Source organism: Cryptosporidium ubiquitum (assembly GCF_001865345.1).
Source record: "Cryptosporidium ubiquitum isolate 39726 chromosome Unknown contig_6, whole genome shotgun sequence".
In the NCBI taxonomy this organism is placed as follows: domain Eukaryota; phylum Apicomplexa; class Conoidasida; order Eucoccidiorida; family Cryptosporidiidae; genus Cryptosporidium; species Cryptosporidium ubiquitum.
Window position 1 is genome coordinate 127,242 of NW_021639807.1, and position 21,494 is coordinate 148,735.

The window sequence follows — 21,494 nt, forward strand, 5'->3', positions numbered from 1 at the left end:
CTTTTATGTTTTCTATTATGTGAATTTTTTTCAAATATTTTCAATTTTTATTAACAGAATTACGGAACCAACTCCTCATTTGTAATCCCTATATCCGGGAAATTAACATAACTAATCATTTAACTTGCATTAAAGTTTTTTTCGTTAGTCATAGTATTTGCCTTTTGAATCAATCTTGAATCCTTTTTGGGATTCCATCTGGCAATTAGCTCACTCATTTGTATTGCAACAACTGCAGATGCCGAAGTTGGAGATAACCCTGAATCCTCATCTTCTTTTTGTGTATTGCTGTTATTAAAGGCAATGTTTGAAAATCTACTTTGCTCATTTGTTCTATATATCTTTGCTACTACATCATTATTATGTGGTCTCTTCTTAAGGCTTTTATAACTATTATGTTTGCTAGTTCTTGTACTGCCTTCATCCCCAGTTGTACTTTCGTCCAATGTTTCAGTGAATGCCTGGACGGATGGAAGAGAAGAAGAAGATCGAGGTCTTGTTGCTATTTTACAACTATCTGAACTACCATCGGAAATCAATGAGTGTCTTCTCAATGATTGATTTTTTACTTTAGCAAAAGAAAGTGAAGGGCCGTTCACTATGCTGTTTTCCTTTTTTTCCCTTCCTACTGAGACTTTTCTTTCAATATCATGAAGGCTAGAATCATCACAATCTTGTTCTGTAGGGACCTCGTCTCTTCTTGACCTAAAACCAAATTTTCTTGCATACCTCGGAACTAGGGCAATCACTAGAATAGAGAAACCAAAAATAATTACTGAAATAAAAAAAATCAAAGTCAATGCTTGGGTGCCATTATAAATAATTTCTGAGGTTCTTAAACTATTGTAACCATGAACTTCAGAAATACCATTAACACCATCTTGTTTTTCAATTCCTCCTGTTCTTGAAGTCATCAAAACGTTGTCCATTTTTCCTATTTTACTCTGAGAAGGATTTCTTGAATCTCCAACTTCACTCTTTATTCTCATTTGATTGTTTACCTTAAGGTTGTTGTAAAGTTGGGGAGCATTCACTACATTTCCTTCTACCTTTTGCTCCTGTTTTATTCCGAAAATACTCTCACTTGCTGAAATAACCAAGAGTAATACTAAAAATATTCGCATTCTTTACATATCGATTATACCAAGATATGGAGGAATGCAAAAGGATGTAGTTTGCTCATATATTTAATCAATTTTGAATTTTAAAGAACGGTCCTCGCCTTTTTGTATTTTAGTCTATACATGTAGTTACATGCAATTTTTATTTTTACTTTTTTATTTAAAAATTTAGATATGTGAATTAATTTATATAAATTAATACGAAAGTAACATATTTTTGTTCATTTTAAAACCTTTTACAGATTAAATTAAATTAAATTAATATTGAATTTGTCTGCAATTTATTAATTACATAGTATTAATTATATAGAAACAGTTAACTATTTCCTAATACAATAGATAATTTAAGTTACACTAATCAGTAACTAGTAGAAAACATATAAGTTGCTCTAAGTGGCTTATTCTTTTTTCAAAATTCCACTGATAGCTCCAGAAAAAGTACTAAGTATTTTATTTTGAACAGTATTGTTCGTGTTTCTAAGTTGTTGAGTCTCTCTATACATCCCTGCACGATTAAACCAATAGCTCTGTTTTTCAGAATCTCTGAGCTTTGGAATTAATTTTGCTGCAATATGTCTTGCATCATAATATATGCATATATCAATGATCTTTTCTATGCTTATAGGGGGCGAGGATATATTAATTGACTGAATTTCTGTTGAGAGTTCTTGAAACTTTTTCCCCATTCCAAGTCCTTTAATTTTATATGTCCAATAAATTTTATCTTGGACATTTAAGGCTGTCTTTAACTGCAGAAGGTCGTCTAATAAACCTAGAAACGCAAGGTACTTAATTGTGGTGGAAAGTGAGCATCCCACAAACGAAACAAAATTGGGAATTTCAGAAGTCTTCCAAGATGCCTGCTTAGACTTGCTATCTAGATTTGTCTGATACTGAATAAGCTCTATTTCAGCTATAACAGCTTCGCGTTCAAAAGAAGAACCAGAGTTAGGATTTGAAGAATGAATAAAAGAAATTGCCCGAGTTTTGTCGCTTGTTTGTGGAATTGTACTTTTTAGTAGTAGCAATGATTTAGTAAGAGTATTGTTAGAAATCATTTTACCAAATTCAAGAGATTTTTTTGATTTTAAAGATGAAGAGAAATAAGCAGCTGCATGAGCGAGGTGCTCCAACTTTGCTAATATAGAATTTTTCTCTAGAGTTGCAAGCATAATTTTAACCCAACCAGCATCAAAAAAATTCTCCATTTCTTCAAAAAGTTTAAGAAGCAAATCAGTCTCCCCCAAGTTAGTACAATAATATATCACAAAAGGTACCATTTCGGGAATATTAGCCAGAGTCTCAATAGTTTCAGAATCCCAATAATGCCTTTGAGTTGATTCTGAAGTCAAAGGAGAAACATTCTCAGTATGAGATTTTTCTTTAGATGACGCAAATAACAAGTGAGTAACACAAACATATACCAAGTCTATGTCCCTGTGTTTTATAGATTGCTCAACTGCCAGCTTGAAGGCTGATAGCTTAAGAAGCATAGCAACTCTTCTTTTAAGATTCGGTTCATGTTGTAGCAAAAGGATAGCAAGATGCATTCTCCCTGCTTTTGCTGCCTCGTCAGCTATCAAAGAGAAACAAGAACTTCCAAAACCATTTTCTATAAATTTTTTGCTGGAACCCTGATTTCCAATAATCTTCGATATTATAGTCCCGGCTAATTCTTCATCAGTTGCTTCCAGTGAATGTCTGATTTTGGCACAAGCCCAACTAGATAGTATATGAAAGTGGCTTATATTGCAATACTCACAGATTTTTATTGAAAGCAAATAACATCTATGATTTGCCAATCTGGATGAAAGAACTTTAACTCCATAAGTTCTGAGCTGGATAACACTTGTATTGAACTCAGCACTTGATTGGTTAACTGCCTTTACTATACGAAGATCTCTACAAGCTGATATATAGCTTTTCTCCCATTTCTTTGCCTCAATTTGATCGGAACCCAAAGATTTAATTGAAAAAAGTCTTCCAAATGAAGCAATTTTAAGAAGTTTAATACAAGTTTCTTCCTCGTGAAATTTGCAAACAGAAGCATCTATACATGTTAAACTTGCTTCTAATAGTTGAGAAGAAATTGCCTTGAGAGAATGATAAGCTGTAATATCTCCTGAAATGTGTTTTTCATATGCAAAGTAAAGCATTGCAGAGGGTTCACAACTACCTATTCCAAAAACACTTTCCAAGGATTTTGGAACCCTGTAAAAGAACTCAGAATGTGTTGTTGTTTGAACCTTGACTCCATCGACCTCTGTATTCAGTATTAATGATTGTCTACCATAATTATATGTAAGCCATTGATTTTCATGACCTCCAATATATACTACATTTTTCAGTTTTAAATTTCCAGAGGGATCCGAAGTAGAAGTAACAACGTTTAAAGCAACTGATTCATTTCCACACCAAACCATTTGCCTTAACTTTGAAAATGAAATATTTAATTTGTACGAAAATATAGGATCTTCAAATATTGAACTAGTTTTTCTCATAGAAAAAACAAAAGATTCTGTTAATGAAGCCAATAATTCTCCATTTGGAGAAACACTAAATGCAAGTATCTTTTCTCTTACCTCTCCATCAGAATTAAATGACAAGTATGCTGGGTCGACAGGGCTTGGAGATGCAATGCCATCTTTAGTAATTATGGCAGTAATTCTTGGATCCCAAATACTAATTATGGCAATTGAACTATCTTCAAGTGGAAGAAAAACATTTGTGGGGAATACAAAAGAGAGATTTGAATCAACATTGTTTGGAATAGTTACCGAAATTTCCACTGGACTACACCTAAGTGGTATTTTAGTCAAACAGTAGCTCTGTGACAAATTCGAATTAGAAACAAAATGGACATTATAACTAGATGTTACGAAGCAAATACCATATGGGAGTACTCGAGCCATGATTATACACTCTGTAGATTCTATATTTCGCTTCAAACTTATGATATTCAATTGTTCTAATAAGGGGGAAAATACCCTTATTGTCCCATCAGAAAATATAGACAGCAAAGTACTTTCTAAAGTCCATCCCATAGACACTGGAATATGATCCATCCAGGCAATTCTGCCCAGCTCAGTGCCTCTAAAAGTATAAGTGGTTAGGTAAAAGTTGGAAACCAAGGAATTTCCATCAGAAGGAACTGCCATTAAAATTGCTACTGGGCCCCCGTTATTTGCTATTGCAACAATATTCCTCCTCAAATCTCGATCAGAGACCTCCCAACTCATTTCAGAATCTCTCCTCCTATCATACCAGCAGTTTCCCAACCTTTGCCAGTTATATTTCATTCTTTTTGTGATGAATGACTTCAATTCAGAGCCTATTACTCCTTTGAACCAAAGTTATGCATTCCCACTAAGTGCACATTCGCGCGCGCGGGCATTATAGGGTGTTACTGAAATATTTATATTGTGAATTTCCGATTCACTCAAATTACAAGGGTAATTTAGCTATGCCTACTTTTACCCAAAAGCTGTTGAGTACTTTGCCCTATCTCGAGTTGAATGCCAAAATATAGTTAAGTTATTCTGAGAGTTCAAGAATGAAGCATTCTCGCGAAACAATTCGGCTCATGGCTACAACAGAGTTAAGAAGCTACTCTGATGATGAACTTCCAGTGATTACACCATGTTCTGCTCCTTATTCATCTTTTGATTCAAATAGAGATTCTATTTTAAACCCATTTGGAAACTTTCTTCCATCTGTAAAGGTGTATTCAGAGCAAGATGGAACATATGTGACATTCCATATTAAGACTGCAGAAACAAATGTTGCAGATCTTAAAAATTTTATTAACTCATTAAGAGATACTAAGAGAACGCACCAAAGTAGTATGAATTCTCAGGCATCAACTATGGATTCAGATCTGAATTCATCTCAGCAAAAAAAGGATGGTGAGATGTCGCTATTTGGACGGAATATTTTAATATATGGAGATATACCAGGTCTGCCAAAGAGAATGTTTTCTGACTCTGATACAATTTTACAAGTTATTAGAGAAACACATGATTTGAAGTTGTACTACTCTAGTGAGAGTTTTGAAAATAAAAAGTATTCTGAAAATGAATTAATGGTTACTGTATATCCAAAAGCAAACTTATATGAATTTGGAATCAAGTGTTTAATCACAATTTCTGAGTCTGGATTAAAATTTGTTACAGAAAGAGAAGAGAAATCATCTAATAAAATCATTTTTATAAGCTTTGATGATGTTTGTTCAATTGTTGTATATAAACAAGTAGAAAATTGCTTTCTTATTAAAAGAAAGAGCATTGGAAAGAATCCATTTCTAATTCGAGCATGCTCAAGTTTTGACTTTAACATTATAAAGAAAAGACTTAAGCAGGTTTCGGAAATAAACAGAGACTCCAAACTTATTTCTGATGCAGATTCTAGGCTGGCTTTGTCCAACGCTAATATCAACAATGTTGGATCATTGACTAACATGAATGCTTTAACCACATTTTATGAATTTTTAAGCTCTGAGCTTGGGAGGATCTTTTTCTTTAAATGGATTGAATCCATTGGCCAAGATTCACAGAAATTTTTTGAAATGAAAATTATGAAATTCAAACCCGAAAATAATGATTTGAATAATCTTGTTACATTTAAACAAATTAAAGAAGCTCTACTTAATCAAGAATACTCTTTACTAGCTGAGGAGAAAGGATTTTATGATTTACTAGTTCAGTTTGAAAGGTATGTAAAAGAAACCTCACCCCCTATTGAGGACATATTGCAGGTTAATTAATAAAAAGTATGTTGACAACTAAACTGTTCAATATAATAATTAGCAAGTTTTCTATGTATAAATTTATATATTATCTAATTTTACTTTTCGTCTATAGATTAATTTTTAGGTATGATTGCAATGTATTTCTGTATTGGAATATTATCTAATAGTTTAATTTTCAATATTTTTGAGTAACGTAAAACACTTATTAAATAAATCTTGGATTATTGGATATGTCCGAGAATTTAAATCCAGATTTTCAAATGTATCTGCTTCCGCCCTAAGCAACTCGAGAGAAGTAACTATTGAATTGCACTGAGAGTCAGTATACAGTCTTTGTGGCTTTCTTCCAAGGTTAATAGAACTAACCACCTGGTTGGGATTGAAAGAAAGTAGCAACTCCAAAAGAGCCAAAGATAATACAAGGAATTCATAACTCCTTAATTTTCTAGCTTTTTCTAATATACTCAAAATTTTAAGTTTTTCTGAGAGCTCGTCAGCTTTCCATTGTTTTATGAACTTTTTTTTTGAAGATGAAAGAGCAAGACTAAGAAACAATTTCAAAACTCCACATTTTATTGAAATAGGTGCAGAGTCATTTAAAACAATACTATCCAAAAGAGCTCTACTTTTCTTGGGGTTAATCTTTATGTCAATACCGTCAAGTTTACTTAACTCCATCTTCGTTACATTGCTCATTAAAGATCCATTCTCTTCATTAATTTCTATAGGAAGTCTTGACACCCCCCTTCTGAGCCTCAACCCAACAGAACTTTCGGTATCAAGAAGATTAATAAATAAGTCATGAAAACGTGCAGATCCTTGGCTTTGGGATCTCGCCAAATCTGAAAGTGGTACCGGATTTGTGCCCTGTGTTATATTTGTAATTTGCGTCTCGGAAATTGGAATAATCTGTGAAGAGCAACAAAGTATTAGTGTAATAATCTGTGTAATCATATAAGAAAAATGCTCAATATCTTGGATCTCGCCAGTAACTTTGCAGGTATACTTCCACCAAACCCGAATGCATGATTCAAATCCAGAAGGATTGTTTCTTTCAAGCTCTGCTTCAAGTTGCTTGGAGACGCAACTAAGGAGTGCTAAAGATTCTAAGGTAAAATTAAGTAAAGGCTTCATCTTATTACTGGTTAGAAGATTATGATAGTTTTCGAACTCTGCAAGAAAAAGCCCAAGCATTTTTAATAATTGAAATAGACAGCATGTTTGTGAAAGAAAAACATTTCCATTAAATTTACTCAAGTTTTTGTTTTGTGTAGCCATTGCTCTGAGAGAAGCAATAGTACAAGATCTAAGCTCTCCAAGACAAATTTCTCTGATTTCAACCAGACTTTCAGAAGTTTTCAGTAAAATAAAATCAAGTAACCCAGTTCTAAAGAAACTCTTGTTAAATTTTTTATTCCAATCCCCAAGATCTGATGATCCACTCGATCTGACCTTGATTTTATATAGAAATGATGAAAAATAAAGTACTGGGTAGGATAAATTACTTCCATTCTCTTCCTGATTGTTAATGAAAAGCCAAATATTCTTCAAATCGTCGGTAAATTTTTCAGGAGAAAAATCATTTATATTATTAGTTATTAGCTCTGTGAATATGTCCATTGTAATTACCTGAATGTAATATTGAATGCATAAACTTATTTCTTTGTAAAATTCTTTCTTATTATTCATTTTTGATGGGAAATCATGGTCTAACTCTTCAGAATAGCTCTTCTGAATCTTATAGTAAAATGATATCAAATATATAAAGTTTTCCCATATCCTGAATGCGTGTTTGAAAAGTTCTCTTTTTGGTTCATCCTCTATACTATCAAACAAATCTGAGCTGCTGAAATTTAAAAGAGTAGATACAAGCAGGGCCAATGATTCCTGCAAACTATTTATTTGTTCTAAAGAAATAGAACCCGTTAAGAACTCTGAAGTTATTGAAATCTTACTCGATATTTCAACTCCTACAATCAATGAATAGATTATCTCTACTCTCAACTTTTTATCTGAAAAAACGGATGAGCCTTCAAGTAAAGCAGTCTGGGAAATTTTCACAAATAGCAAAGAGACTCCCATTAATAAATAATTGTTTTTATCCAAATTTAAGCTTGGCATTATTTCAAGAGGTAACTCAGCCCCACTCTTTAACATTGAAAGCATTTCAGACATTCTAAGCAGAATTTCGTTACACATTGAAGACATATTTTCCAAAAGTCTCAAACAAATTTCTTGATTCTTTATTCCTTTGTCAAACAAAGATAATAAAAATGATAAAAGCCTATTCATCTGCTCGTAAGACATTTCCTTTAGTGAGATCTTATTCATTATATTAGCCAAGTGCTCTTGTAACAACCCATGGCAGCTTGGGTTTGTGTTTATTATACATAAAATAAGTTGTATCTGTAAAAGAGAGTTATTTGTACCCATTTCTAAATGAAAAAGTTCGTTAAGAGATGCTGAAAAGAGGCTCAAATTATCAGCAAGCTTCTGGAATACGAAGGCCGAAAGAGGCAAGAATCTACTCAATTTACAAAGAAACCCAAACATCAAATTGGTAAACAAGAACCTTTCTCTTTCAATTCTCGAGTCTTGTATTGATATTAGCTTTAGAAAAGGAGTAATAACTTCCTCTGCAACAATTTCTATGGACTCACTGAAAGTTGTCATTACAAGCTGAATTTCTCCGTCAACATGATCGATATTTTTATTAGAATTGATCTCAATTGGCTTATGGTGAATACCTAAAGAAACATCTAAGAATCTTAAAAGATTGGTAAAGTACTCAAAGAATTCCATGTTTCTCCATTTAATAGATGATTCAATTGAATTGCTATCTTTCAGTTCCGAGTAACTCATGATGTTTATTAAGTGATTTAGACTTTTTATTGATCTAGAGAAAATGAACCCCCAAGAGACTTGTTCTGAGAATTCAGTATTTTCCACATTATTAGGAACTCTAAAGTTAGAGATGACTGAGTATGCATTATGAGAATACTCATTATCCCATTTATCCAATAGAACTAGTTTTAAATTCCAAATTTTTGCTTGAACTTCAAAAGAGCTGGAAACTAGTCCTACGCAAAGGAGCCACTTAAGAATATTCTTTTGTAGAAATATGTTTATTGGATGATTTGGGCTTTCAAATACTGAAATCTTTTCAAAAATCGATAAAACTTTTTTTACAAAATACGAATCTTGAAAACTCTGGGTACAAAGTAGTAAATCAGGTAATTCCCGGTTACAGAGTAAGCTTTTGTTTAGAATAAGTAGCTTTAAACATTCTAAAGAGTATTTTGGATCTTCCTCAAACCATCTTTTAAGAGGCATTCTACTCAATAATTTAGTTACTAGAAGCATGCTAGTGGGAGAATAGACCGAATTTAAGGGATCAATCAGTTTTGGGACTTGCAGTACGATAAAGCTCCATTGAATGTTATTTGGTAAAACTTCAAAAAGTAATTCGCATAAAGCTCCATTACATGAATCTAAACAAAGGTAGATTGTGTCAAAAATCCCGAAGCTGATCTTTGGCCTAATTGTTCCAACAAGATCTCCTTCTTTATCTCTGAAATAGTTATTGAAATAAGATAATATCACGACAATAAATGCAGAATATTTTGAAAGAGACTCTGAGAATGAGTTGGTATTTACAAGTTGGAAAGAAGATAGTGTTGAATGAATAACTTTAAGTGCTGCAAGCATTTTGATGTCAATATTTCTTGACTGAGCATTTATTAAATCAGAATATTTTTCAATTTCAGAAAGATACTCAGGATTGTTCTGGCCCAACAACATTATTAGCTTTGAAAGTACAGAATCAATACCGTCCTTAATTTTGGATATTCCATTTTCAAGATAAATTGCTTGGCTAGTCATTTTTGTCCAAGGGAATGAGAGTGAAAATACTGAATATAAGACCTCACCAAGAGATAAGCTATTTGTTTGTTTAAATCTTTTTCTGAAAAGTCTTTCCAAATCCCACAAAATTCTCCAAATTCCTTGCAATATACTTTTTTGAGAAACTAAAGGTTTGAATGAATCCGTTTTTCTGTTATCAAATATGGGAAGTGAGTTCAGTTCGTTATTTTCATACAAATCCTCTTCATATATTTCCTTATATTCTTTTGTTTCTTTTATTGAAGTCGGAAGAATTAAAAGTTTTTGGGCCAAAGTGGATACTGATAGGTGTGTAATAGTTTTATCAAGCTCTGAGTCATCAGGAGAGTCAATATTTGCAGTATCTAGGATTACTCCTGTTTTTATAATTATAATAAGGATAGTGGTAATGAGTGAAAAAGAGCTACACCTGCATTCTTCGGAGGAACTGAAAATCCAGAAACTTAGGTGGTGAATAAGCATGATTGAGTAAGAGGCAGCCAGATATTCTAGCAAATCCTGCCGATAAGATCTAGAGATAAAAAGTGCATTTAAAGCAACTGAAAGATGGTAGAACAAAGAATCCTCTTCAATTAAAATGAGCTCTGAAATGCCAAAAATTGAATCATCTCCCAGGTTACTTTCTGCAGATTGTTTTTTAACGCAGAAACTTTTACAGTTCAGTTGCATTAAGATCTTCACCAACTCGTCTAGATAAATACAAAACACTTTACATGAAATTTTTGAGGAAGTTAAAGATTCTGTTAAAGTTTTAAGTGCAGAAATTTTTATTTGTGTTTGAATCCTTGGGTTTTTGATTGCAGTTAGTAGCTTTGAGAGATGAAAAGTGTCTGGGGTTTTTAATACTGAAAAACTTGGATTATCCGCACTAATAAATGCTGATTGTTCATTTTTTCTACTGATTTCCATTTTGAAATTCACTGAATGGGCTTCTTCGTACGCTTGTGGTTCATAAATGTTTGTTTCGTCCCTATCCAAGTCAACCAAAACAAATTTGCTAAAAAAAACATGTTTTGTATTCAAATTCCATTTTCTTTCAACGAGATCTAGATTATTTAGGACGATTTCTAAATCTAAATCATCTTTGGAAAAATTTTTACTTTTACTAAGAAGATCAATTAATTGCAAAGTGGAAGTTCTTCTTGAGCTCCTATTTCTAATTATGGAGGCAAGCATCATAGATACCATATAGAGATCTGTAAGATTCTCTACTTCTAACTTTTCTCTAACTCCACTCATAATTAAAGAGCAGTAGAGGATAGATCTTCTAATTCCGCGAAGTCTAGACTGGTAACATTGGATAGATGGCGAAGAAATCATGATTTCTGAAACCTGAGCCCACTTTGAAAGAAAAGATCTAAGACTTGAAATGATTTGTGACGCATTAGGTATGGTTTTTTCATTTTGATCCAGTGTAACATGAAAAGCAATAGCTTTGGAGATCCAAACCAAAGGAGAATAAGCATGGAGGCATTCATCCGAGAGTTTTTCAATTAAAGTGTCAAAAAGGTACGTTAAATTTTTCAACCCATGGCTCTCTTGACATAAAAAATCAAATAAATACCCCAAAGTAATTGGTATTAAGTTTTCAAGTGGCGAATTTTTTAAGTTAAATAAACAATTGAATAAAACACTCAAATGCCTCGAGATACTTTCTTTGGAAGATTCAGATCTTAATATATAAATAATAGACGCAACTATGTGGTTTGGACTTTTAACAAACCTTTCAGCAAACTTTTCTATATAAGAAAATTTTGGTTCTATTTGATTTTCCAAATAGTAATTCGGATCATTTGGGTATAAAAGTGAAATAAAATCATAGACAAATAATGTTTGGCTAATCATAGTAACTGAATCCAAGCTTGCCAAATCACTGCTTTGAAATAAGGATTCCAATACATTCAATATAGTGAATCTGATAGAGTCACTATTTATTATTCTAAAGGAATCGAATTCGATTATTTTTTCATTTCCAAGTAAAAAAACAATACACGACATCAAACTATTTGTTTCAAAAGCGTCCTTTTGTTGGTTGTGATTTACCTCAGCCTCTTGCATCTTTCTTGATTCTGATTCATAGCTGTTCATTCTAATATTCAAGGGTGTTGATTCTCTGTAAAAATTTTCAATTTCTTCAATATTTTCTAAAACATCCATTTCGTTAATCTCGGCAGTTTTATTTGAAGATTCGGATCCTTCAGAGTAATCTACATAAGATTCTATATTTATATCAAACTTTTGGTTGAGAAGAAAGTCAAGCTTATTATTACGCATTTCAACGTCTTCGAAGTAAACTATCTTTAATATTGTAGAAACATAATTGATGAATTGTGAGAAAATGTCTCCAATAGCAAGTAGAGAAAAATATTTATGCCCTTTGTTATCATTAAGAAAGTTAAACTTGGTAAAGGTTGAACAAAGTCGTTGTGCAGAATCAAGAAACCTTAAATTATTAACTGAAAAATCCACTACTTTTATTTCAGATTTATTCTGTTTTAATAAAACCCTTTTTTTAATTCCAATTACGTTAGAATTTAGGTAATTACAGCCCATTAGTAGCCTGAATAAAGCAGACCAAAGTCTACTTTCCTTCATTAACATCTCAGAGTATGTGGAAATCCTTTCTTGAATAATAAAAGAAATTGACACTAGAGGCTCTAACTTACATTCGCAGTGAGATGAAATTGAGGATTTTAAAGAAGAACAAACTAGGTTTGGAACAATTGTTTCTGCAAGCTTTAGAGTATAGAGTTCTATCTCAGACAAATTATCGTAATATATTTTGTTTCTAGTAAATAATTCATTCACTATTTGTACCATTTCTTCTAATAACTCAAGGATCTTTTCTTTGAGAACAACACAACAACTAGATCCCATATAGCCGTCAGTACTAGAAATTTCATAGAAACCAGGAAATAGTGCCTTGGAAGCTGTCTCAGAAGCAGATTGACAGCAACATGAATTCAAAGAATTAATCAACAATTCCCACAATTCCAAATCCAGAACTAACAGAGCCGAGGGAAAATCACCCAAAACATCTTGCTTAATTGCTGCAATAAGTTTTAGCAGTTCTTTACATCCTCTTATCTTTACCTGAGTATCTCCTTCTTGAATCCTTGAAGTTATGCTCTTAAGAGCTCCATTTATATGTTCCAATAACTCCGCCTCTTGATTACTTACACCGACTTTTCTAACGAGCTCCAGGTTTCCACTCTCCAACCTGAAACTCATTTGTGGGAATGAACTTTATTCTGCATAAATTGGCTTGAGTAAATACTACCTTTTTTTCCCACTTCCAAGTTAATTACGCACTCATATTGTGAGAACAATGTTCCCGCCTTTTTTTACAAGTAACTGATAGTCGACTGGACGGCCAGAAAAATGTTTTTAGTTCAATAATTATAAACTATCAAAAAAACAACGCAAGGTAGACAAGTTATAAAGATAAAAAATAAGCAATTAATTTTGCTAGATACTTTTCTTTTGTAGCTCCCTAGACGGTCTTTTTGATTCACAATGAGTAACCAATCTTTTAAACATTTGAATATATTTTCTTGTTGTCTCATCATTCAAAACATGAGCAATATGAGAAGAAAAGATTTTTGTTCTTCCTGCTCTTTCGTGAATACCTACCATAGTTACGCCCATTGGCCAAGGAGCGTTTCCAATAGCCAATTCAATATATTTATCCTGAGCTTTGTTGTAATCTCTTTGGTTACATAGTGTCACAATTTCGAATAATTTGTCGAGAACCTCTTGATCAACTTTTCCATCCGAGGTTTCTAGTGAATTAATTAAAGGCTGGATGTCTCTTTTTGTTTGGTAATACTGAGCAGAATCTTGTCTACCTTTTTCAGTTTCAGATTCTACTTTTTTTCGGGATTTAAGCAACTTCTCCCACTCTTTTAGTTGGGTATCTATCCATCTAAGAATGAACTTCTGATTGCTTTCCCCATCAATATGTTCAAATTCCTCATATATTTCTACTTTTCTGTGGTCCTCGCTTACAGAATAAAGAGAGATGTTTGGATCAAATCCATGCAAAAAAATATTCTGTTGACCAATATTCATTTCTTCGTTCGTTCTACCTTGGAACTCTAACCTCCTTAATCTATTATATCTCTCAATATCACCTTCTCCAAACAAAGTGATTGGTTCCCCAAGTAGTCTCAATCTTCTTATAGTTTCCTTGTTTTGTATAGAAATACCCAAAAATACATTTTCTGATCTATCTTCTAAGTGTTTTGGATTACTTTTCTGAACATCTTCAACAGAAAAATTAACATCTTTCCTCTGATCATCTATACTTTCCCTCGATATACTTTCTGAAATTGAATAATGTGGGGCCTTAATATTCTCTTTTTTAACTTTCTTCAGGTCCTTTTCCTTCTGCCTTTTAATATATTCCTGCCTTTCATAGTCCTGCAATTCGCTCTGAGAAACCCATTTTCGATTGTCTAAGTAGATTTGAAACAAAAAAGTCATTAATGAACCAGTTGAATAGCTATATCTGTCATAATACTTACCTAGTTTCTTCCTGAGCTCCGTTTTCTTAGAATTTATAAGCTCTTTAAGAGAATCCATCCAATCCAAATACTTATAAAACAACAAGATAAGCCATAAAACTCACAAAAGGTGGTTTTAATTGCTGACCTTTCTCATATCAAAGTGGCCCTTGCTTATAACTACACAATCTTAAAACCCTAGGAATTTTTATCACGCGAATGAACCGCGCGCGCGATTTCTAACAATAGTCTAAAAATGTAAAGTCAAGTAAAATATGTTTTTTGCATGAAGACTAAACACAAGTAAAAATTCATAAAAAGAATATGATAAAGATTATTCGAAAAATCTGAAAAGATTTAAAATAATGTGGAAGGTAACAACATTTTATTTGAGTTTTATATTATTCTTAAAAACTTCGAATTGTCAGATACCTGGAGGAAACTACGACAATATCACGGTTGAATCATATTTGGCTCAAAATGGATCTCCATATGGAAGTGATGTAAAGGATCCCAAGCCCACACCTCCATATTATGAAACAATTTGGGGTGCAATATCAGTTCCTCCATTAATAACTCCATGCCAATTTATAAATCCGATAACTTTGACTGTGGGAAATCTAAATAGAACAGATCCTGTAACAGTTGATTTCTCATGTGATACCAAAAATCTGGGAGGAACATCTAAGGTCCAAACTCAATATGGGGTTTTGAGCATTTCAAATGCGGTTGCATTATCTCCACTTTGTGAAGCTGCTGCTACTCTATTGAATGGTATGACTCCAACTGTAATTCAAACTTACTCCTATACTAACCTAACTTACTATATTACAAACGATATGGTGGAGAACCTAATCCTTAAATTTCCACAAACTTATCAATCTTTAGATGGCCAAGGGGCGATTAATTGGCTTTCTCAACATATATATAGTGAAACTTGGTATGATATTAAAGAAGATCTTGGCCTCGCATCAGAGTTAAACCCCAAAATGACAATAGCATTAAATTATAAGGTATTTATTCCTAGTGATGTACTTCCTGGAAAAAATGTTGTTGGATCGAATGGAGATCATTATTTCGTTGATACATTCAATATTACAATTCTGGATGTTTCTTTATTAAACTATTCTCAAGACAAGAATGATAAACTATGGGTTCCGAAATATGGATTGGGTGGTTTTATTCCTACAATAACTCCAACTTATCAAATGAAGGTAATTCCTTATTTGAGTAATGTCACAACTCATTTCAATGATGCTGCTATTACTTGGGGCCAAACAAATATTCCATTTACTGTTACTCCAATCAGAGTCCTGCCACCTTCAAGGTTGCCTGAACAGGTTTTAACCGGTAAAGAAAAATCAAAATGCTCAAGTAACTTTGACTTTTATTTCCCACTAAGACCTTATACAATGGTGGACAATCTCGGAGATGAAGAAGACCCAAGAGACCTTTCACTTCTACTTAGTAATAAATCAGATTCCATATTTCAAAGAAATACGCTTAAAGGAATGGGATTTTTCAATAAATTCATTATCATGAATAGCCCCAATAGAACAGGAATCTTACAAGATACTGGTGCTCCATCAATTATTATTGAAGAGAATTTTATTGGAGGGTGTTTCTTTAATGGAACATTTCCGTTTACACCTTCAATAGAAAACAAAGGATTCTATCAACAAGGTCGTTGCTCCAGCGAACAACTAAATACTAGTACTAGGTATCGAACCCCATTTTATCCTCCACCAAAGATTTTTGATGGATACTTCCAGCCTTCGTTAGACCACCCAGGTTTACAAACCCTAATCCTTCAGACAGTGAGTTATACCCAAAATGGTGGAGGTCCTACAGAATTTGAAGACTCAAAAAAAACATTTATCAGAAATTATCCCGGGGTTTCCGTGATAAATCAGATTTTTTATGGAATTTTCTTACAAGGACCAAGAGTTACATGGCAATCACCGCTATTTCACAATCCAAACAATCCAATAGTACCAGAAGGCTCTTTTTATGCGTTTTCGCCGCAGTATGTTGAGAAAATGTTTGGTTCATTCAACCTTCCAGGAGGTGGAGCCAGTTGTAGGGCTGCTAGAATGCTTCCAATGCCAACAGAAATGGCTGACGTAAATGTTACGTGGCAATGTTATACATCAACCACCCCTGTTTCACTTCTATACTCAACTACTACGCTAAAGGATCAAGCTTTTGAAGTTTGTATGCAAGCAGGCCCACCTGCAGCAAGCCTTGCAAATTGTATTACTGCTGAAAAAAATTTACCCTCAACTCTTAGTACTGGTACCCAGAAGGATAATACTTGGAGCGCTAGAATTGAGTCTAAAGATTATAGTATCACTACACCACTACTTTTTATACAAAACAACACCTCACCATACGTAATATACGGATACTCTCCAACAGGTTGGTGGATTGAGACAATAACATATCCAAATAATTACAATCAATGGTTCCTCCGTACTCAGACTTGTGCCTTCCCTCCTGAGATTCCGATATTCCCAACAGATATTCCTCAGGTATTCACAATTAAATCTGTACCAAAACCATGGGACCACCTTAACACAGGGCATCATTTCAGTACAATACCTTATATCAGCCAAAACACATCATTTAGTTTTGATGTTAAATTGAATGAAACTTCTTATTTCTCTAGTATGGCTGAAATTATCCATTTCAAGTCTCAGCTATTATGTGAAGGTTATCATTCTATTCAACTCGAAACTGTGCCTTCTGAAGCTAGAGTTCAAGAGATACTTTCTCAAGAATCAATAATTGTGTCTGCAATAGTTAAGCCATTTAGCATTTTCTCCGAACAAAATGTCAACTGCTTCCTTGTTTTCCGTGCAATACCTGAAAGTTTGAAACAAATTACAACGATTCCCACAGCTTTCGGGAATCTCGCAAATCAGATTCCTAGTGCTCCTCCAAAAGGGGTTGGCGAATACATATATTTTTTAAGTGCAGATATGCCTCCTCAGATGGAAGAATTTTCAATATTAATTCCAAATCCAGGAAAAACATCTGCAAGTGACACTCTTTATCTTCAGATACCCAGAGTTGCTTTTCCAACGAAAGTACAGTCTTCTGTCTTCCCTTCATTGGGACTTTTTGCGTCGTCTGATCCGGTAATATCATCAAAATCGAGAATTTTAATTCTAGGAGATCAACAACAACTTCTGCAACAGTCAATAAGGTTACCAGCTACAGAAAAGGTTTGGTATATTTTTCTAAAAGCTTCAACACCCTCCAACAGTGGTTGCCTAATTCCTTGTGATAAAAGCCTTAAAAATCACTACATAACTCCATATTGTAGCTACGGAAATGAACCAATTTGCCCACATCAAAAAATAATTATGAATAGTCAAATTGAGAGTCGAGAACAAATCATGGAATTAATTGCTGCTGCAACTCATCCTTTATCTTACTTATCCCTCTTTGATGGCCTTCAACTTGGCACCTCTTTATTTTCACAGCCAGCATCCCAATCTTTAGTTTGGAATGAATATTTTGAAGTATTATTTGAGATGCTTGTGGAGAACCCCAAAAACCCTACATCAGCGGATTTCTCTGCCTCTAAAATTACGGTTTTTGGAATTTTAAATATGATACTCCGTAAAGCATTAGAAAACCCAAACTTACAAATAGATACCATCAGGCCGTTCAATTCTATTTTAAATAATACTTTGATAGCTGAATGTGCTAATAGCCCTGGATTTAAATTTCTCTTACTGGAGACTATTGATCTTATTATTGCAGCAAATGGTTGGGATTTCATTTCATCAAATACCCAATACCTCCAAATAGTTGAATTAGTTTTGCAATCAATTGGAAATAGGCTATCATTTTCAGAACCTATAGGATCTGAATTTAGATGGGCAGGACCTAATTCTAAAATTATTTTCGAAAGTAAAACATTTGCTAAACAGGATTTAAATTCTGGAGTTAGATTTGATACAATTAGTATTCCACATTTTACTTTTTCAAATAATATTGACTTTCAGCTTGCAGAATCCATTTACATGATCCAAAACCCTAAGTACTTTGATCCTCAATTAGCAAAGTCATATTGGATACCTTCTTGCCCAAATAATACTCTCACCATCTCGGTTTCAAAGTATCCAAATGAGTTGATCAAAAAATCCATTCACAAATCTATTTCCAGCGAGAATCTAGCGTTAATACCAGTACTATCTACAACACTTTTTGTATGTTCCATTGACTATTATCTATTTAATATTCCCACTCCAGTTTCGTTCAATATTGATCTTGAACTTGATATACAAGTTAATGTTACAGGCCTTGAATGTGTTGTGAGACAAGGAAACCGCTGGGATAGTTCCTTATGCCAGACATTCCACCGCTATAATGAGTTTAACACCAGAAAATCTCAAATCCAATGTTTGTGCAGTGCATTATCTAGCTTTGCACTTAAAGGAACAGTTTCTCCTTTAAACAAATACCAAAATGATACGACGCCTTGGACAGGATTTGACGGTGATTTTGGTGGATTAATTCCTAATATCTCTGAAATTCGCCCACTATTAGGAAATGCCAGGTCTGGCTTTATATTCCTTCAAGGAGACTCCACTAGCAAGAAGAACCCCAATAGTAATTTAGAAGATGGCCAAGTTGGAAGATATTCAGTCAATTATAAGCGAGAAAAAAACTCCACAAGCGAGACCGTTGGCATTCTACAAGAACAATCAGCATTTAATGGTTTTGCACGCTATGATTATGATTTTCTCTATTCTTGGGAGCCAAAATCATACAATTCAACTTTGAACTTTACTATTGAAAACTAGATTATGAGATAAATAGTCAAATGCTCTATATGATTTGTTAACTCATATAAGAAAAAAAATTCAATTATCTCATAAATGTTTTTTTTGATAAACAAAATATTAAATAGAAAACAATTAGTAAGAAAGTAGGGAAAAATTGGAATATTAATTATATTCTTTTCAGTAGCGTTATTGAATATTCTTTCTCCAATTTTTTATTCTCCCCCCTCCTAAAAATCAGTTATTTGGTAAAACCAACTCTAAAGTGTGGGCATTTGTAGTCAAATCCTGACAAAAGAAAATCCCACATGTCTAATGTGGAAACAAATATTTAAAAAAAATGTATTTAATTTAGAAATTTAAAGTTTTTTTAAAATAAGATTACAAATAATTAATTCTTTTCTTCAGCTAATATTAAAAAATCAAAGCTTAGTTGGAAAAAACAAAATAGAAAATTGAGCAATTATCATGTAATCATTTATTGTATTGAATAGGCCAATCATGTTTTTAAAACTATTATACAAAATTAACAAATATTTGGCAACCTACATTATTTTTATTCTGTTTTTAAGAAAAATAGAAAATAAAAATCGGGAAGTTTTTATTAATTCAAACTTATCACTTATCAAGGTTTTAAATTCATTCGAAAATTTAGAAACAGATAAGATAGAAAAACAAATAGACTTAGAATTAGAAATTGATATGGGAGAATCAACTAATTCTGATATCTTTAATCATGATAACTCAAAACATAGCTCTAATGACTTGGAGGCTTATCTAAAAGCAGATAATAATTCTACAAGTGAAAAACTTAATGTTATTCCTGTCATTGAATTGGATTTTGGAAAAAGAGATTCAGTATCGGTTGATGAGAAATCAGAGACCGAAGTAGAACCTCTTAATGATAATCAAGTGGAATTCGAAAGTTGTGAATTAGTAAATCCTGATAATGTAGGAAAGTTGGAGAATGAGATAGCAGCATTAATGAAAAATGAGAAAAAACTTGTCAGGAAGCTTGAACAAATTGAATTTACTGTTAATATATATTCAAAAGCATTCCTTTCTGATTCAAGTATGAGTAATACAATTAAATTTATCAAAAAATATGAATTGGTAAAAAAAAATTACCAAAAAAATTGTGAATTACTTGAGAAAAAAAAAAGCGATCTAGAGAAATACAAGTAAAAAAGTAATAAACATTTCTATAAAACAAATTATTGAATCTTTTTCACAATTAGATGATTAAAATTTTTACTGCGAACTAAAAATATAATTCAGAAAAGAGTTATTTTTTAGTTAAATTTACGTGTTCCCTTAGCTCTGAAGATTTTTAATTGCAATTGGACCTCTATGAAATTACAAATCAATGATTAATTTATTTGCTATGTTGAATAAGCAATCCTGTTTGATTCATTATGTTTAATAAAAAAGGGAGAATGTTTAATTTTTTTTTTTATTAATTATAAAACACGAACTTTCTGTTAATGTGTTAATAAAAATTTGATAAGCAAACAAGTCAAACATAGAAAAATCAAAAAAAAATATAGCAGTTCAGACAGTTGATTAGTTAGGATAATTAACAAAATATGGATCAATAATAAAAACTCAATGTAATTCGATCTAAAGCTTTCATGGAACTAGATTTTCTTACAAATATACTCGTTATTTTACTGATTTAAAGATTAATTTCAAACATTACCGAACAATATTATTTTTTTTTTTTCTGAAGTATTATCTTCAACTAAATGTTTCTATTCTATAAATTATAAGCGAATTTATTAGAATAACAAATAATTGTTCTACAATTTTTTAATTTTTTTTTTTTGTGAGAGCCAGTGTGTTAATTATTATCCATTTGAAATTTACAAAAAATAATTACAATTTGAACATTTGAAAAAGGGCCAAATTGAATTATTTAATTACAAAATATTTACATTTTATTTTTAATCTCCTTCGAAGCATCTTCAATTATATCATTTCTAGTTATCTCTAGTTCATCACTATCCGCATTAGTGTATGTATTAATTTCTCCATTTGCGGATACATCCGAAAAATTAGATTGGTCCGAAAAATTTTGTGTACCAACATCAGAACTGTTTTCTTGATTATTTACGTCAGCATTTTCCGTAATATGTTCTTGGTCTTCCCCAGCTCCTGTAGAGGTTGGTTGGTTACTATCAGTGTAGGATTCGGTGTCTGTAGAAGTTGGTTGGCTATTATCTGAGTACGATCCAGTTTCTGGGGAAGTTGGTTGGCTATTATCTGGGTAAGATCCAGTTTCTGTAGAAGCTGGTTGGTTACTGTCAGTGTAGGATTCGGCATCTGTAGAAGTTGGTTGGTTATTATCTGAACTTGATTCAGTTTCTGTAGAAGTTGGTTGGTTATTATCTGAGTATGATCCAGTTTCTGTAGAAGTGGATTG

At 32.7% G+C, this 21,494-nt stretch overlaps 8 protein-coding genes across 8 annotated transcripts in view; 3 read left to right on the forward strand and 5 right to left on the reverse strand.

Annotated features, from left to right (window-relative positions):
- Window positions 1-119: 119 nt before the first annotated feature.
- cubi_03216 (uncharacterized protein) lies at window positions 120-1,124 on the reverse strand (the record flags this gene model as incomplete). The annotated part of the gene is made up of 1 exon (XM_029020229.1): window positions 120-1,124. The coding sequence occupies one exon, from the start codon at window positions 1,122-1,124 to the stop codon at window positions 120-122; it is 1,005 nt and encodes a 334-aa protein (XP_028876236.1).
- A 395-nt stretch (window positions 1,125-1,519) lies between these two features.
- Window positions 1,520-4,420, reverse strand: cubi_03217 (uncharacterized protein; the record flags this gene model as incomplete). The annotated part of the gene is made up of 1 exon (XM_029020230.1): window positions 1,520-4,420. The coding sequence occupies one exon, from the start codon at window positions 4,418-4,420 to the stop codon at window positions 1,520-1,522; it is 2,901 nt and encodes a 966-aa protein (XP_028876237.1).
- Window positions 4,421-4,674: 254 nt separating this feature from the next.
- On the forward strand, window positions 4,675-5,883 carry cubi_03218 (uncharacterized protein; the record flags this gene model as incomplete). Its single annotated transcript, XM_029020231.1, has 1 exon — window positions 4,675-5,883. One exon carries the CDS (start codon window positions 4,675-4,677, stop codon window positions 5,881-5,883), a length of 1,209 nt encoding a protein of 402 aa, XP_028876238.1.
- Window positions 5,884-6,036: 153 nt separating this feature from the next.
- Window positions 6,037-13,002, reverse strand: cubi_03219 (uncharacterized protein; the record flags this gene model as incomplete). Its single annotated transcript, XM_029020232.1, has 1 exon — window positions 6,037-13,002. The coding sequence occupies one exon, from the start codon at window positions 13,000-13,002 to the stop codon at window positions 6,037-6,039; it is 6,966 nt and encodes a 2,321-aa protein (XP_028876239.1).
- Window positions 13,003-13,239: 237 nt separating this feature from the next.
- Window positions 13,240-14,355, reverse strand: cubi_03220 (PRP18 domain-containing protein; the record flags this gene model as incomplete). The annotated part of the gene is made up of 1 exon (XM_029020233.1): window positions 13,240-14,355. One exon carries the CDS (start codon window positions 14,353-14,355, stop codon window positions 13,240-13,242), a length of 1,116 nt encoding a protein of 371 aa, XP_028876240.1.
- Window positions 14,356-14,641: 286 nt separating this feature from the next.
- Window positions 14,642-19,093, forward strand: cubi_03221 (uncharacterized protein; the record flags this gene model as incomplete). The annotated part of the gene is made up of 1 exon (XM_029020234.1): window positions 14,642-19,093. One exon carries the CDS (start codon window positions 14,642-14,644, stop codon window positions 19,091-19,093), a length of 4,452 nt encoding a protein of 1,483 aa, XP_028876241.1.
- Window positions 19,094-19,573: 480 nt separating this feature from the next.
- On the forward strand, window positions 19,574-20,257 carry cubi_03222 (uncharacterized protein; the record flags this gene model as incomplete). The annotated part of the gene is made up of 1 exon (XM_029020235.1): window positions 19,574-20,257. The coding sequence occupies one exon, from the start codon at window positions 19,574-19,576 to the stop codon at window positions 20,255-20,257; it is 684 nt and encodes a 227-aa protein (XP_028876242.1).
- Window positions 20,258-21,002: 745 nt separating this feature from the next.
- Window positions 21,003-21,494, reverse strand: part of cubi_03223 (uncharacterized protein) — a gene marked incomplete at both ends in the record, with an annotated part of 3,078 nt that continues 2,586 nt past the window's right edge. The window contains one exon of the mRNA XM_029020236.1: window positions 21,003-21,494. This exon is cut by the window's right edge and continues 1,949 nt beyond it. Coding sequence (XP_028876243.1) covers window positions 21,003-21,494 — 492 coding nt within the window.